Raw genomic sequence first — 19,474 nt, forward strand, 5'->3', positions numbered from 1 at the left:
TATATGGATCCAATTGTGTATTATCTTAATAATATTACATAAATAATATATAATATTATTATTTTCATGTCATCCCACTTACAAGTGTTTCAGACTGACTCTAATCAATTATTAAATTGCTAATTGACTCAATTAGGAGGTTTACTGAAATGACGATTATTTGTTTATATTTAAGATTTAGATTTTAGCTTTCGTTTATGATCTCCTAGATTATTCCGCAAATCTATAATTTTTTACATTATTATTATATAATTCTTAAACATGTCATGAATATCTATACAACAATTTTTGAATATGTCTGATGATTCCGCTTAGGTTATACTATATTTTTTCTCCTTTTATTCTTCAAGCCATATCATTGGTGTCAAGTATTCCCCTATATATTAAATGTTTGTAAAATTTCACACGTCGACTTGCCAGTTATTTGCCGTGTTTTCTAAGACCTTAAACTTTTTAACTTATTGTCTAATTATAGTAGTCACGCTCCTTTGATTATTAATTTTTTCACATTACTTCGCAATTATTGGCTTGCGTTTTGTTTAATTTTTTCTATTCGCAACTTAATTGAACGTAAAACGACACTTGTTGCGTAGTAAATTGAAAATAACAATACATATATATGTATATGTACAGCTGTATGCATACCGTTAACATTAATTAGCATGACAAAAGCTTTAACGAAAGGTGTAAATTGCGTAAACAAAATTTTAACGCCAATATTTAGATAAGTGTGCCAAAGTGTGTTCTCAATGTCGATTAATTAAGAATGTTGCTATTGAGTATAAAGATGAAATGAAATTGTTTTCCCAACTGATTCTTAGCATTATACTATATTTAAGGTTTTGGCTTGGTAATTTGCGATATACCCTATAGATCCGACCTAAATTTTTACTGACAGCTATGGAACTAGCAAGCTTATAATTCTGCAAAGCTTGTCATGCGTTTATTAAATATTTTCTTTCTAAAATTGATTAATTTTGGTGTTTAGTTTCATGGGAAAACCATCTCTAATTATTTCTGAATAACAGTATGCGCCACCATTTCGGATTGTAAGTACATTTCTCAGATCAGTATTCAGAGATGTAGTGAAGCACGTTCTCTACTACCCTATTGTTTATCTGGTCGCCATCTAAAGTGTAGGTTCTTCCGATTTGAAGTATTTTAACAGAATTTAATTGTTGGGCACTGTAATAATCAAATAGTGATGCCTTTCCTGTCCTCAAACGTTCGACTCATGCGAGAAGTTAAGAAATTATTTTTGGATTATCAAAACTCGTAAGAGAAGAAAGTTATTGAAGTTACATAGAACTGTCGTAACCACATCGAAGCTCGTAATAGAAAGTGATCATTTAAGTTGATAGTTATGTATAAAGGACTCGCACTGTTAAGAGAAGTGCACAGTTTATTGGCATTGTGCTCTGGATTAATAGAATCTCTGGGTGTGTGTTGAAGTTGTGAAAGATATAGTGCCAAACTAAAGAATATTCATGTAAAGTTGTTTAGGGTAAAGTTTGTATATTTTAGGTGATAATATACATATGTACATATGTAAAAATGTCTTATTCAATAGTATAAATTAATATGTAGCGGCAATTAACAGCACATATAAAAAAAACCTAAAAATGTATTATATATGCCATAAACAAAAATTTGCAATAAAAATTATAATATAATAAAAATATGCTATAAAAACGCAAAATGATAGATAATCAGATTTTGATATGATATAGCAAAAGCAAACAGAGGCGTGCCATAAAATATCTTGTTTGAAAATTTCGAAACAGTTATAAATTCTGAAATTTATTTTCCACATTTTTTTATTATAAATAATATATATAATAATACAATAAAATTAATCATTAATCGCATACGCATTTTGACACTTTCAGATAATACAACAGCGGGAGTTTCATGAAGTGGCACTGGAAATGGATTTATGGTAAACCAATTAGTGCTGATAGGTTGGTGCTTACTGCAAATATGAATATAAATATGTGTGTGTGTGTGCAAAAATAATTAAAATTTACATTTGTTATTGATAAATTAAGTGTATCTCCATTTAACGGTGACAACAAGCACTCACTCGATAGCCGGATTCGATAGTGCGCCACTTCTAACGCCACAATTTAGTGAGGCCAACCTGTGTGTAGTGCTGAGAAAGTACTGTAAATCGATATGTTTGACCGTGTGCCGATTTTTTTTTTATTAAATGACTAGCGTATGTATATCTGTTTGCTTTGCTCTACAAATAGACACTTCTTAGAGTGCACGACGTGTGAACATGTGACATTATGGAGTACCACTCCAGTGGGGAACCCACGCATAACGAAGCACACATTTGATTTGATTGAATATTATGCTTAGTTGTTACTATTAACTTTGTGTTATGCTAAATAAACATACATATGTACGAGTGTATGTATGAATGTATGGGAATATCACACCCACACCCATACACACGCAGACACACACTCACATATAAAGCGCGCATCGAATCAGTCACGTGCATTTCATTTAATATTTACTAGATCATCTCGTGTGAATGCAGTCATGCGGTATGTGCAACAATAATAAATCGCAGCATATCATACATCCTAATATATACACGCATACTACAACTTTTACCAACACATACACTTACGTGTCTTACACGACTTATCAGCAGCCAGCCGAACTGGCATTATCGCACAATCAAATGCAATTCAATCCAACCAACAACCCAATAAACCAACAACTTAAGTACCGAACAACTCAGCGATACTGTGAGACTTCAAAAGCCAAAGAAGAAAAAAAAAAACAAAAATAAAATACTCGTACATACATACATATAACGGCGCGAAATCCCCGAGTCGCCGAGCAAAACGATCAATTGACGATCACCTAGCCATATGCACACATATAAACACACAAACACACGTTTACGAGTGTTACTCCGTTTCGTGAAGTGCTGTCGGATCGGTTTGCTGTTGCTGTTGTTATTGTTGTTGTGCTATGTTGACAATATTCGTATAAATCTACTACTAATATTCGCCCAGTTTAATACTACTACTCAAATGCGTTTAACGCGTAGTCGAAACTGATGATCCGTCAGCGTACGCGACACGAGTGAAATTATTCCTCCAACTACGGCTAAGGTTTCGACAATTTTTTATTATTGCTTTTGATTGTTGGTGTATTGCTGCTGCAAAAGAATTCTTTCTTTGCTACTTCCTCTACGAGTTTTGATTTACTTGTGTGTATTATTTTTTTTGTGTTTTGTTGTTGCATTATATTTGTTGTCGACGGATAACTTAACAAACCAGCAGCATCACCGCAGTGTAAGTCAGAGATAAATTCGCTACTCTACGAGATTGAAGTGCTCGTCGGCGGAGTTAGGCGGTGAAGATTGAATGTCGTGCGCGCATTGAGGCTGGAGAAAATTTGTGCGGAAAATTGAAATTTGTTTGTGAATGAGTCGGTGTTCGAATGGTGAGGCATACGAAAGTTGTGACATAAAAAAAAAACAAAAAAAAGAAATAAAAAAAGAAATAAAAATTATATTTCGTTTTAATAAAGGCATTGCATAAATTAAAGTGAACTTTAATGTAAATGTAAAAAATTACTGTGATGTAATGGTAAATGAAAGGAAATGCAAAATAGTTAGTGAAAAAATATAATTAAATTAATTGAAAAATCGAAATGAATTAAATACGCTGAAAATAATGATAAAAAATATATTTTAAAATAAAAACAATATTAGAACACAGAGAAACCTAAGAAGAAAATTTATAAACTAAATATTAGCTTAATTAATACAGTAATACAATATAAATGCCAGTGAATACCAAGCAAATCAATAAATAATAATATATAAAAATATATTAAAAAAAAATAATCGTATAGAAAAACGTGGCTGCCAAAGAGTTAATATTCATAAATAAATAATTAATTTAAAATTAATGAAAATTATATTATATAAAATAATTCAGCTATAAAAAATTATTTCGGTTGTGAACATTTTTGTCTACATAAAATAAAAAAAAATAACGAATAATAATAAAAAAATACTAATAAAATATATAATATTAAATAATATATATTACTAGTGCTATTGAAGTTGCTGCGTGTAATATTCGTTCACATTTCCTGTTATATACGTGTGTGCCCGCAAAAATGAAGCTTACCACCAACACCAATTCCTCGCAAATGGAATCGCTGCTCACCGTTCCATCACTGACACATGTCAAAGTGCATCCAATGCGCACCGCTTCAAATGCTTCATCCATTGGTCGGCCGAATGGCAATAGCGCCGGTGGTATCGATGATCCGGATGAGGATGAGAGTGGTCTCGGCTATACGCATACTTTGGTGAGTACAGAAAAATATTTCCATAAAGTAACTGAGTAAAAATATGACGAATTATTATTATGGAAATTATATTATGTAGAAATATGTAAGTCGATTTTTAATAAATGAGCTTTTGAATCTGAATCTATCGAACAGTACTGAATGAAATGGATCCCTTTTTTGGGAGTGTTTTGTGTTGCGCTACAACAACAGCAGCAATAGTAAACACTACTACAATTGGAAACACCCTGAAAAATTCCGATAACCTAAAACTTTAATTTAAGGTGGAGTGTCAATAAGGTTCGCTTACTTAGAATTCTTGATTGTCCCAAATTATTACGGGGTCTGCTGAACTGTAGTTCTACAAATTCTATTTACGTGAGAGATTCAGAATGAGGCAAATAAGTGCGATTATGGCCATAAACTCGGTTACGGGTTAGAGTCTGGCATACTTACGTATGTATATAAGTAATTTCTTGTTGTTTTTATTACAAAAACAACACATTTTTTACAATCTAATAAAGTCTAGAATGTTTTGTAAACAAACACATCTGTACACATGTATGCTTACGGCATAGTCAACACGGAGCTGTCGGAAGCTCGTGAGATGAGATAGTAGTTCTAATCAACAGCTGACAACCAACAGTTTTAGAGCAACTGTGTGAAATGCCGTGTTGATAATGCAAGTAAACACCTACATATGTTTGTATGTTTAGATATGTAAATGTAAATGTTATTGTTATTGTATATTAAATAATAAATAATACACAAATGTAGCCTCTTTTTGTATAAATAATAATAATATACATATGTATATATATGGAAGGAGAACTCAAAGTGTATTAGCAAAAACACAAAACAATAGCAGCTTAACATTAATTTCTTATCAAAATCGCGCGCTGTTTAGCTAAATCACAACACGAGTGCGTAAAATCAACAAAAATACGTGTAGAAATTTTTGAGTTGAACTTGCCTCCAAGTATATAAAAATATTTGCATAAAAAATATTAATACTGTATAAAAACAAAAATAACTGATAACTGAGCATCATTGGTAGTTTGAGATTTTTTGTTTTTGTTTCTTAAAATGATTTTTTTATTATTTGCATAGTGTCTTATTTATATATTTTTATTTATTTTGCCAATTTGTGCTTTTGCGAAATTTTAAGGTTTATAAAGTGTTTACACACGCCGTTAGCAGCAATTTTTTAAGTTATTTGTAGCATTCATGGCATTCAATATTGTTTACATTGCTATATTCCTGCATTTACTTATATTTTTATATGATTTGTTGTAGTCGGCAAATATATGGACATACTTGTACAAAAAAAAGATTATAAAAAAACTAAAAGTATACCTTTTCCCCAGTTTATTTTAAAAATTTACACTTCGGCACAAGTAATTGTATTTTTGAGCAATTTTAATATCTAATACGATTTTTTTTTAATTCAAAGACATATCTGAATTTTGAAATTTCGCACAAGGAGACACACCTTAATAGCGACTATAGTGGTATCGATAATGCGATTGAAGCTTGGATATTTTCCTTTATAAAATAGCTTATATGTATATAATATATTATTTTATTAATAGAGTGTGATATTATATAAAGAAATATCTTTAAATATTAAAAAAATATTCAAGCTCTTTTCAGAATGATTACATTTATAATCCTCGCCTCTTTCCAAGATAGAACTAAAGTGGAACTTCTTTAACTCGAATCACCATAATCCACAAAAAAACTTCAAGTTAGAGAGATTTTGAGTTATAGAATTTTCATTAAAACGAATAAATTTTGAAAAAGCTGTAAAATAAGATTTAGATACCGTTTTATTTATTTACTTCGCAAAAATTTTGATGGACATAGGTTAATAGATGTTTTCTGCAATGTTGTTTGTTGTAGTTTGCTATTGTTTGGATATTGTTAGAAGATGCAACCCATAAGTATAGTATTAAACTTTTAGTTCGCCTCCGTACGATATTGAGGGACTATTTTAAAATTCTGCCTCGATAGTAAAACTTTAAATTTTATATATTGCCCTCACCAAAAAGTTCGGTTTATGGAAGGAAATTTGTATGAAAGTTGCCTTCTATTGCCACTTCAAGAGTTCGAGTTATGGACAACATCGAGTTAGGGAAGGAAATTTGTATGAAATTTAACTTCTAAACGCTATTACCATGTCAAGTGTTCGAGTTATGGAAGTTCCACAGTATATCATATATATATATATGAATATTTGAATCTCATCGTCCAGATCGAATTAGACTGAAATCTCAACTTGTAAACTGTACATTTACCTTCTGCATTGGTTTGTACTAGGGCTCTTAAAATTACTCGATTAACCTGAAAATCGATTATTCGAATATCCGGTTTCTAACCGTTCGTACGAATATTAACCGGTTAGTACTATTCGATTAGTCGCATTGTTACGACTATTCGAATAATCGACTATTCGAATAATTTTACGACTATTTCGAGTAATCGTTCTACTACGGTTATTCGAATAGTTGTTCTGCTGCGACTATTCGAATAGTTGCTCCGCTGGCAGCATTTGAATAAATGAAAATTGTTTGAAATCCAAACAGCCTTTGATTATTTTTTGTTTTTATTTGTGAAAATGTCAATTGTTCGTATTTTTCATGAGTTTAATATTTTTCAATAAACATAGAAATTTAATGAACTTTCACTATTCGAATAGTCGACAGCGAACGGTTAACCGAATAGTCGAAAATGAGCGGTTAATCGAATAGTCGATGACTGACGATTATGCGAATAGTGCAAACCGAATATTATTATTCCAATAATGCCCTATTCGCTTAATTCGGTTATTCGATTAGTCGAATACCAAGATTATACGAATAATATGTGCGGATATATGGTCCATATTTATACGAATAGTTTATACGAATAATATGTGCGGATATATTGCCCATCTCTGTATTTTAAGTCTCATTTATAATATTTTTCTGGTCTTCAAAGTCAGCTGATTGGGAAAGCTTTCACTAAAACAGTTTACAGAATTCCGCTCCCAAAGAGAGTTCACGAGAGCGAGTGTTCTACCAAAATAGTTGCCAAATAAGGACAGTTTCCAAAAGATTTCAACATGAATCCGCTACTGTAGTATACATACCCGCCTGTCTTGACAAAGGTATGTTTTAAATCTCCATAATTAAAGCTACATATGTATAAATCAGATTTAAGAATATTTTAAACGTTGTCTACTTGGGCACAAGCGCTTAATTATTTTCTTCTTCTATCTTCTATCTTTATGTACTATCATTCAAAGGGAATTCCCTAAAATCCAAATATTAAGTTAACTACAACAAGAACTATAAAAAATTTAAATATGAGTCAACTAATTCAAATATCTTAATAACTCTGTCCGAAATTTGGTGAATAACAAATGAATAGCAACCAAATTATGAATGTATTACAACAAATTTGAGCTAGTAATCCACAGCATTTTTTATCAGCAATTACGTCAATGATCTCGTGGCTTTGTGAATGAGTTTAAAAACCAGTATTTATGTATGTATTACATACTCTCGCACACACACTTGTAAATATGTGCAAGTATATCACGACCGTAGCGCCTATGCCCATGCCATTGACAACGGAAGTCCCCGCTCATTATGACGGTTCATTGTTCCGATATTTCTCACATTGTTATATTTTGATTGTATTTTTGTTGTTGTTGTTGGTTATTAGACTTTGTCGTCAGCGTAAAAAAAAATGTTTACATCTGTTATTACTGAGTGTTTTATTGTGCTATTAATTTTCACGTCATTTTTTTATTGGTCACTATATATCATTTTGCGCAGTCGCTATTCGAACACCAAAATGAGGTTCAAAGGCAGACACGAGTATAATTAATATAATGATTTATGCGACGCTGAAAGATCAATGGAGAGTTGTAATTTAATTTTTTTAGTGTTTAAAATTCAAACAAATATTACTAAAAGGTCACCAAATGCAGTTAAATAATAATAATATAAATTATCGATAAAATCATTTCACAACCGAGAGTTGGATTTGGACTGCTTCCACAAATTCGGTTCATCATTCACACATTCACTTATTCACTTCTTCACTTATTGACTGCAGCAAATATTTGAAGCAATACAAAAGAGCTTCTGCAGCTCTTCCATCGCTTCTTTCGGTACAGGTTGATTGAACTTTGCTTTTAAGTCACTCTAAAGCGACTAAGATTGCGACTCTGACGTCGTTGGCCGAACATGTTTATTCCGAAAATTAATTTTACTTAATTTGTCATATGCGAGTGGCTTTGTTATCAATTAATGAATATGCAGAATTTCTGAAGACCTCATCTTCAAGTTAATTAATTATTTGCACGTCAGCTGATATACAAATATATGTGGATTGTTGATTTTGGGACAAAACTACTCACTTGACTTTGGATTGATTTTCTTTGTGTACATTTAATTTAAACTTGCATAAACTAATTACTTATTTAAAAACGATTTTTAAGAAAAAGATCCCTTAAACTACAGATTTGCTTCAATTAGTTTAACATTTTATAAGAATATATAAACTATAGATTCTTTGAGAAATATAGAAATATATTGAGGGCACCTAATAGAAAAATATTTATATAAATTAGAGTTGCCACCCTTTTAACCTAATATATGCAAATTTGCGAAAATAAAAATCTTTATATTAAATTAAAAATAACAAACAAATACTCCACCTCTATTTATTCATAATCAGCTCCGGCCAGTCACTATAAAATATACCTAAAGTACTCGAACAAAAAACATTTAACTTCACAAACACAACTCAGATGATGGATTGACTTCAACATTTTGCTGTTATAAATCATGTGCTAAAAGTAAAATTATTTGTTATTGTTTTATTACATTTCTTCCTGCGCACATGTGCGATTGAATAGCCACAGTCGTTTAATGACTGCTGGGAAGGGCGATGCCAGGCGCATTAAAAAAAAAAACACAAAATTAAAAATAAAAAAAAGGCGTTGCCATGTGGTGTCATAAAAATGAAAATATCAACAGGTAACCGAGCGCTTGGAGTGCTAAATAAACACTTTTAATTGCATATATTTAAAAAATTGGATTTTTTTTAATTGCGCATAAGTATGTATGTATAAGTAATTAATTTTTGGCAATTACGCAAAAAAATTAAGAAATGATTGACTGAAAATTAATATTTTAATCACATGAAAAATGCAAAAATACCCATATGAACCATTGAGAATTACTTGCATATCATAATATGGTATTTTAATTAATAAACAGTGTGTGCGAAAAATGCAGATATGCCAATATTTTTTTTTACGTAAAAACATTTGATTGATTAATATTTACGTAAATATATATAAGTTCGTTTATATCAGTTTAATATTTGCTATGTACATATGTACTCCAAAAGATAGTCGCTTCATTGGCATAAACAGTTATTTACATACTCATGTGGGTGTGCATGTACGCAGCTCATCCGTTAGTTCGTTTGACATCCGTTTATCATACACTTTTCAACCTTGCCATATTTTCACAAACGCGCTTAGGTGCTAAGCAAATAAGTGTTTGTATTCTAAACACTTGTCATTTGTAGCGAACGCTTGAGTAGTTGAGCGGCAAATGCAACAAGTGAAATTAATTATCGCAAATAACTAATAATTAAAATAAAAATTTGCAACGTCTCTCTAACTCGTAGTGATTTATAGCATAAGCTTAATGATATGCAAATATGTGTTGTCAAGAAATAAAAAAAAAATCTTAGTATATCTAGATTTCGATAACGTCAGTGCAATGTTTACTAAGTGGAAAAAATCACTCATACGCCATGGCGACGCTAAAATTTCTATATCTAATATCCGGTGTATTTATGTGAAATATATTATGTGATTAGTGCAAAACAAAATGTAGTGTTGGAGAAAATTTTTAAAATAATATGTAAATGGAATAATAATAACAAAAACAATACTAACAATATTTGAAGAGATTTTTTAGTATCAAAAGGAGTGTTAATTAATGTTTATGAAAAAAAATAAAATTAAGAATTTAACGTAAAAGTATGGTGTATTCTAATTTATACAATGTTATTCCCGATAATCACCACAATATTTGTATGCAGGTAAATATCGAGGGATAAAATAATTCTTTCGGACTAAACTTAAAAAAAATTTATTGTATGACATAAAGTCTTGTAGTTGTTTGGTCATAGTAACAGGTTGTGGTAATGCCTTAACGATCAATGTCTATTGCTTAAAAACATATGTTGACCGGATACAAAATAATATCATGGAAAAATCTAAACTTACTGGACGCATTTCCTTCCTTCATCATACAAATGGGTGAAATTGGTGAAATTGAATAAATAACACGACCGTCCCCCATACAAAGAACTAATAGGTCAATTACAAGGTTATATGGTGTATAATATTCTCTTGACACCCTAATATTATTTTTGTACATATCTCGTAAACTACCAAAGCTAAATCAGCCAAACTCTCTAGGCTAAATTCATTTATACCTTATACAGTCTAAAACACCAGAAACCTTAAATTTTATTATAAAGATGGTAAAGAAGGGCTGCACTCAAAATGGTATACACAATTTTAAATCGGCGTGGCTTCGAAAAGACTCGACCAATTTCAATGAAGTCCTGTTCATAACATTTTCCTGGCATCCCATTGACATGTTTTCAAAATAGGTTGTGAACCGACAACCATGCATACTTCCCATTGATAACTTAGAAGTTGATCTGAATCTTTACAATATTTGAAGTAAGCACTAGTGAAGATATCGGAACAGAACTTTGCGTAAATACTGTATTTACAGTGTGTCATCGCCCTTCTAAAAATCGCCGAAATCGTCCATAAGTTTTCAAGGCACCATATATCGAACATGAAAATCACAGAGCTTGTTATAATTTTTTTTATCGAAAATATAAGTAAGTCTCTCAGATATTTTAAAGAAATTCAGAGGGAATATGTTTCTTCTAATAATTTGTCTCCGTACCCAGAATGAGTGAAATCGTGTAATAACTTCCCCTAGCTCCCATATATATACCTAATATTAGGGTTTTCAAACTTTCAATGGCCTTTATACCATATATATGAGAATATGTGAGTCAAATTGTGTGTTTTATTGATAAATATTTTGCGAGAGTATACAATATTCGGTTACACTCGAACTTAGCCGTAACTTACTTTTTTTTTGAAACATTATGACATTACCAAATATTATTGTTTTTTTTTTAATTTTCCGTTAACTAATTATTTGTAATCATTAGTAAGGCAGTCTAATAATTTCACCACAACGATCTTTAGCTATTAGTACCCAATTAAACAGTCATGTGACCACATTGTTGTACTTTTGGTATTTGTTTTTTTTTATTTCCTAATTATACAATATTAATTACATGTTTATGGTTGCATTGTTTATGTATGCGTGTGTCATAATAAATTCGTGATGTGTCTACACGCGCTTAGTAATACTATGAATATTCAAATTGTTTTTTTTTTAAGTTTTACACTTGAGTAAACAACTTATCTCAAATTAAATTTGATTTCTTTATTTATTTGCAATAATTGAAACAAAAACTACATTATATAATTTAAATTTCACACAAAATATTGATTATAATATGAAAATTACAGTCGTAACCGCAGCTCAGGGAAGTGAAACAAAACTGATAAAAAACATTTCCTGTGTTTGCTGTTGCAATAACTTTCATACTCGCACAATTAGACTGTTTCACATCACAACTCTTATTGCCTTGCACTGGGTTATGATATAGTTAAGAGAGCTAATAAAGCATGAATTTTAGTAAGATAAAGATTCTAATAAGAAAATTTACCTGAAATGTAAATATTTCCATATACAATCAGGTTATTTTTTAAATTTTCACTTTTTATTAAACTGTTCGGCGTTTTCTTCTTATTCTCTTTCATAAAAACACCCTGTATTTTCTGTGACGTAATTGCATACATTTTTGTTTTGTATTACATTCGTTAAAAAATTAATCGCTTGTAAATAAAGAATTTAAATTTATTCGCACACAATTACCGTTATACACATGTCTGGCCGCTCCTTATGTGTGAAAACACGTTTTAGCATTTATTGTAAGGTTCGCATTTATATTGACCAACTTTCTACCACACACGCCTGTACATGTACATATATAATATATTTACTGAGTGTGATATTAAAATGTTAAAAATAAATAAATTCTGCTTGAAATGCAAGGTAACAGCGCCGGTACTGTAAACTCTCCTCAATGGAAAATTCATATATTTTCGACAACTCTTTCATGAGAATTTGAGACGCCTCGGAATTATACTCATATTCAAAACATACCAACTTCATACAATCAACTGACTTAGAAACCCAAAGTTAAGTATCTACATTAGCTTTTTAGCCTATATTCCAGTGCAGAACCTGAGTTATGGTTGTTTCAGCGATCCTTGGTTGAATTGGGTCCTCTCTAGTGATTTGAAACTTGTTGCCTTGCAATGTATTTTTATGATTTCGCGGAAATTTAATCAATGTTTTTATTTTGCAAATCACTGGACGGAATAACCATCTTTCCGACATCAACACAACTTAGTTCTACGGTTATTTGTATGCTTACGATTAATCTAACAACCTGCGATTTTACCGCGATTTCACTGCGATTTGCTAATCTTATCTAAATATAGCACAGTGGTTTGCATTTATGACGGAGTCATAAATTATTTCTTTCACTTGAACTTAACGGCATTGCTCTTTTAGGAAATTTCTGATACTATGTCATCGGAACGTATATATATTTATACTCTCGCAACAAAGTTGCTATGAGAGTATTATAGTTTTGTCCACATAACGGTTGGTTGTAAGTCCTAAAACTAAACGAGTTATAGGGTTATATGTATCAAAATGATCAGGGTGACGAGAAAAGTTCAAATCCGTGCAAGCTGTAACTTGAGTAAAAATTGAGATATCTTGATGAAACTTGGAAGACGTATTTCTTGGCTCCATAAGAAGGTTAAGTTCGAAAATGGGCGTAATCGGACAACTGCCACGCCCACAAAATGTCGAAAACCAAAAACACTAAAATTGCCATAACTAAGCCATAAATAAAGCTGTGGAAGTAAAATTTGGAATGAAGGATCGCACTATGAAGGGGCATATTTGGATGTAATTTTGTTGGGAATGTGGGCGTGGCCCCGCCTCCTACTAAGTTTTTTTGTACATATCTCGCAAATTACTAAATCTATATCAAGGAAACTTTCTAGAGCCGGTTTTTTAGGTACTACCTTATACATTTCAAAAATGGAGTAAAATTATAACCACGCCCACCTCCCATACAAAGGTTATGTTGAAAACTATTAAAAGTGGGTTAACTCACTAACGAAAAACGCCAGAAACATTAAATTTCACATAAGAAATCGAAGATGAAAGCTGCACTCAGATTTTTTTACAAAATGGAAAATGGGTAAGCACTAGTGAAGATATCGTTGCAGAACTTTGCACAAATACTATGTTTATAGTGTGGCAGACCCATTCTAAAAATCGCCGAAATCGGACCATAGGTTTTTAAGGCCCAATATATCGAACACGAGGACCTCGGTGCTTCTAACCTAATATTATGGTTTCCAACTTTCAATGGATTTTATACAATATATATGACGAATATGTGGGTCAAATTGTGTATTATATAATATAAATAAAGTTAAATAAATAAATTGCGAGAGTATAAAATGTTCAGTTACACCCGAACTTAGCCCTTCCTTACTTGTTTCTAATCCAGTTGTGTGTAACCAAGTAGCAAAACAGGGCATGGAGATTGAACTATCTCGCATTAAGATTAAATTATCTAGACTAATACCATTCAATTGGATTCGGTCTATTAATTGCATACCACATGCCAATAACGATACTGTTATCGAATATATAATTCAAGGTATTATTGGAATGCGAATTCGTAGGCTTACCTACATTATACTTTCATTATTCTTTAGCGGATCTGCTTTATAATATATATTATAGACGAGTAAGGAATTTGAATTATAAGATTCATACAGTATTTCTAATCAAATTTTTTTAAGTCTGAAAGTCGGAAACCCGAACATCATTAACTTTTTTCCCGAGCTTACAAAGACCTTGAATTTCTCAGAGAGCATTGTAATATCTATACCTACCCTATATACATATGCAATATTATGAATATTTAAAGACTTTGTGAATCCTACACCTCTGACCTGCAACAGTTACTGTACCGTACTGTTCACTACTGGGTTTTAGTAGCTATAAATCCGTTAAGTGCTCAGTACTTTAATGCGGCAAGTTTAGTTATATTTTCGTCCGTATGCATGTGTGTCAGTATGTGTACGTAACGATCAATCACTTGATTTTTCCACCGCTTATTTTGGCTTTGATTTCTGAGGCAGATAAGCCGAGCGTCGAATCGCTGAAGCACTGAGTTTTGTGGTCGGCAGGCGTTGCTTGCCAACTAACTGTTGATTTTTTATTGCTACAGCGGCTTTTATCGTCGCTACAGCGTACTAACTGAACTCATGTAGTGCCGTTATATTTGATTAAATATTGTTTTTATTGTTACGATTTACTTATGTTATAATTGTTATTTGCTTATTAGTAGTATATCTACAAGCTAATTAATAAAGTGTTGAGGCATAACGCCTTAAACAATCTAATACCGCTATGCTTTTGAATCAAATTGTTTTTGTTGTTGTTATTATTATTTGTTGTGTATTTAATTTTCCCATGTGACATTATGGGTTTTTGTTGCGAATTTATTGTGTTTGCTGAGACAATTGGCCGCCAACAACAGGCTGTCGATTGCCGTTATCACAAGCAATTAGTGTGTTGTGTACACATGTATGTGTGTTAGTAGTGGTAAAGCATGTGTGTGTGTTTGTGTGGGTGTACATGTGTTTACTGTTTACTTTACGCATGTGCTGGCGGCCGGCGTGAATTAGACGACGACAGCCAGCGGCTTTTATTTGCTTGGCATTTTGGCCAACTTGCACACGCATACACACATATATATACATACATACTGAGACATATACAAAACCACTAGTGTGACGTCTTTATTGTCTCGTATTTGAGTTAAATTGCTTTCTTTTTTTTTCTTCTTATTTTCCACTTGCACATGACGCTGCTGCGCGCTGCCGCAAAAAGGATTACCGCGCCACCGTGTTGTTGTAATCTTTTATCTTTTCGCACACTCATGCGCTGATGGCTTGCCATTTATCTGCGCTTTTTAAGAGCACACTTATTTGTTTTGCTTTGTGTTTGTTTAATTCGCATTATTGTTGTTGCTTTTATTTCACTAATTATGCCACCTTTCCTTCGCTGCTGCTGCTGTTGTTGTTGTTGTTAATATTATTACCGTCTTTGTTATTTAATTACTCCTGCTGCTCGGCATAGTTGTTTACCCCTTTCTTTGCCGTGGATTTGTCGCCTTTTTTAATTAGCATCTTTATTTATCTTCGAAAAAGGTTATACGAGCGACAATGTGATGCTGTTTTTGTTGTTTGTCTTCGCAATTTTCGCGAATATTTGTCTTATATTTGCATATACACACGCACACAGACACACACACGTATGTTGGCGTTGGCCGACATTCTTTTTTTATACACTTCGAGATTGGATTTTTGGTCACAGTTTTGGCCATAACGCCGTTGCGCGAGATTCTCTCTCAGAACGTTGTTGGTTGACTGGCGGGCGTGTCGATTTGTTAAGTGTTGCTGCGCTAAGTGTCTACCGCAAACGTTACGGCCACTGCTTTGTCGTTGTGTGTTCGAAATTGTTCGGAAAATTCGGGTATATTATATATTTTAGATGCTATGTCTCTTGCGAAAATGGATAAAACACAAGTGAAAGCGAAAAAGGTTAGTATGTGCAGATGTGCTCCAAATAGAAAGTGAAAAATGTACAATTATGCATTGAGATGTATGAACGTACGTAATAGAGATTGTTCTGCTAAAAATCTTTTTAGTGTATAATGTTTTCATGTATTCAGCATTGGCAGCCGAATGTCATGTGATTTTGAGACAACCTAAATAATTTGTTTTGGTTGATAAACGACGCTTAGTAAACTAAAATATGTATTACAAATATCTGTGTTTGTGAAAATTTGGTCTATTTGTTCGTTACGAAAATATGCAAGAGCCGCAATTTGCTTTCGAAAATAACGGCCAACTGCTTGCTTTAAAAAAAAAGAAAAATTATCACAAAAATCATCTTTAACCCTCTTATGCCCGAATTAAAATGGGCGGAGCTAACATTTTTTTAGGACAGATATACATTAGTCTTAACTCAAATATGAAGTGATAAAAATTTCGAAGTCCTATGTATCCTGGTTCATTAGTTACAGGGTGTTGCTTATAGGCACAAATTAAATTATCATAAATAAACTAAACACTTTTCTCATGAAATATATTTTTTAATAACTATCTTATCTTTACTTATTTATATAGTTCACTTTGTTTTAAAATAAAACAATTATTTTTATGTTTTTGAACCTTTTTTGTATAACCACTTTCGTATAACTTTTTTCGCGAAATCGATTTTGACAATTCCACTCTGCGCAGAACGACTACTGAATGAATACGTGCACAGCTCATAAGAAAAAATGTAACGCAAGCTTGCACAACACATAAACCTACATAATTGAAAAATCCGCTGGTCAAAAAAATTTAAATAAAGAGAATTAGAAGCCGGTAGGATTAATAATGTGTTTTTGATAAAGAAAGTGTTTTTTATAGCGGTTTAAGCTTAAAGAAACCATTAATAATCGAAAGAAAATTTTATGAAGCTGTCGATGATGAACCATTTCAACCATGAAGTGAGATAAATATAATATGTGATAAAAGAATTGAATCTGAGACGTTCATATTTATAAGACTGCTGTAAAAAATATTAAAACAATTTTCCAAGCAGTTCGTTGCAGTCCATATCCACCACAAGCGTTCACCTCAAACTTTTTAAATCCAATATATGTACATATGAAGGTAACTTCTCAGGCTGACACTTGAACGCTAAGTGTTAAAGCTAGTGAATGAATAAATATATAAAGAAAGTATAGAGTAGATTTCAAAAAAGAACTCAACGAGGGGGTATTATGAAGTTGCCGTCAAGATGGAAACAGATTATCGAATCAGATATCCGATCACTGTAACAATTTTTATAAAGCATTGAATAAAGAGCAAAAAACCGGAAGGGAGATATTTGCCAACCTAATAATAATAGTTGTTCATCCTTATAAATTGAATGACTTCAAGATTTGAGTTATTAATTCTTTAATTGTAGCACTCTACCTAAATTATTTTCCACAACTTCTTATATGTTCCAATAATAAAATTCTATCTAAGGCTTAACCCACACCGGATTAGTCAAAAACGTCTTTGACTAATAAGACACAAAAACGTATTTTTCTTTAAACCACACCAAGCGAAATGAGTTTTTGTCTCGTCTTGTTCGGTGTAAGTTGTCATATTTGAAGCTATGAGCTGTTGTCTTATCAGACAAGAAAAGGATGTCTTAACTAATCCGGTGTGTGTTAAGCCTTAAGCGATTGCTTTTTTGAGTATTAGTGGTTAGAAATTCCAACTCATTCATTTAATAAAATAATTGTCATAAAAAATAAAAATACATAATTTTCAAGCAAAATACAACACCGCAAATTCCAGGCGCAACATTATTTAATAAAACACACCTATGTAGATAAATCAATTTTTTATTGAAGTCACACCCCTAATGTAGTGATGATAAACTGATGCTGATAAAGTTTTTTTAAATATTATAAAACATATATTTATACATACTTATATATTGAAGACTTATGTCTGCATTATCAAATATCAAAAAGTGTTTCGTCACCATAATTAAGATTCGCTAATGACATATTGCACTTGTGATTGCTATATTTTGACTATTTCGAGAGCAGTGCATATATGTAGCTGACAATAATATAATTAGTTAATTATTTAATAAAAAATATTAAAATGTGCCTTGCTCGAAAATATATTACTTAACTTACTGCGTTTGTAGCACATTTTATTCGCCGTTCTTATATTAACCACAGCAAAAGTTAATTGACATTGATATGCAGAATTAAGTTTTATACTATCATAATCAAGCGCCTGTAAAGTCTTAATATTTATTGTTTATGGCTCCAATACGAAGTAAACTATATAATAATAAATCAAATTGATTTATACAACTCGTACAATTTTGATTTATTATGATGAAATCTAAGTAGTGTCTTACTTTGAGTAAAATTTTGTTTAAGAATGTCTTATCATCAGCAATAAAACCCTGAAAAAGTATTTAGTATCAAAGTGCATTAATTAACTCGATTAAAAACAATTTGTACTCTCGCAATTTATTTAGAGATTTAGCTACATTTTCGGTGAAAAATCACCATTAGGCACTGAGTTCTTCATGTTTGATATCAGGGGCCTTGAAAAGTCATGGTTCAATTTTGACAATTTTTCCACAAGTGATGTCACAGCTCGAATACAGTATTTGTGTAAAGTTTTATTTCGCTATCTTTATGGGTTCCTTATGTATACATTATAAAGTGAACGAATGAGAAGGATTCAAAATTGAGTTATATGGGAAGTAGGCGTAGTTGTGAACCGATTTCGCCCATATTCCACACGTGTCATCAGGGTGTCAAGAAAATATTATATACCGAATTTCATTGAAATCTGTCGAGTAGTTCTTGAGATATGGTTTTTGACCAATAAGTGGGTGACGCCACACCCATTATACATTTTGTACAAAAATCTCAGTGCAGCTTCCTTCTGCCATTTCTTATGTAAAATTTGGTGTTTCTGACGTTTCTCGTTAGTGAGTTAACTCACTTTTAGTCAGTTTCAACCTAACCTTTGTATGGGAGGTAGGCGTGGTTATTATTCTATTTCTTTCATTTTTGGAGTGTATAAGGAGTGTATAAAAAAATTACATTCAAATGTGCCCCTCCCTAATGCGATCCTATGTTTCAAATTTTATTTTCATAAATTTATTTATGGTTTCGTTATAGCTCTTTATGTGTTTTTGGTTATCGCCATTTTGTGGTCGTGGCAGTGGTCCGATTCCGCCCATCTTCGAACTTAACCTTCTTATGGTGCCAAGGAACACGTGTTCCAAGTTTC

At 31.9% G+C, this 19,474-nt stretch overlaps 1 protein-coding gene across 4 annotated transcripts in view; it reads left to right on the forward strand.

Moving 5' to 3' along the window:
* Positions 1-3,496: 3,496 nt before the first annotated feature.
* The window catches only part of LOC105210137 (chloride channel protein 2), a 45,203-nt gene continuing 29,225 nt past the window's right edge, over positions 3,497-19,474 (forward strand). For 2 of the 4 annotated variants that reach the window (XM_011180922.3, XM_011180918.3), the window contains exon 1: positions 15,987-16,204. Coding sequence is in view for 2 of the 4 variants with exons in the window: in XM_011180918.3 (XP_011179220.1) it covers positions 16,160-16,204 (45 nt within the window). In the remaining 2 variants the exon portion in view is untranslated. Of the gene's footprint in view, positions 3,639-4,085; positions 4,348-15,986; positions 16,205-19,474 lie in introns of those variants that run through there. The other 2 variants (XM_054236131.1, XM_011180920.3) reach the window with 2 other exon arrangements.

The sequence above is a fragment of the Zeugodacus cucurbitae genome, chromosome 2 (assembly GCF_028554725.1).
Source record: "Zeugodacus cucurbitae isolate PBARC_wt_2022May chromosome 2, idZeuCucr1.2, whole genome shotgun sequence".
NCBI classification, from domain to species: domain Eukaryota; kingdom Metazoa; phylum Arthropoda; class Insecta; order Diptera; family Tephritidae; genus Zeugodacus; species Zeugodacus cucurbitae.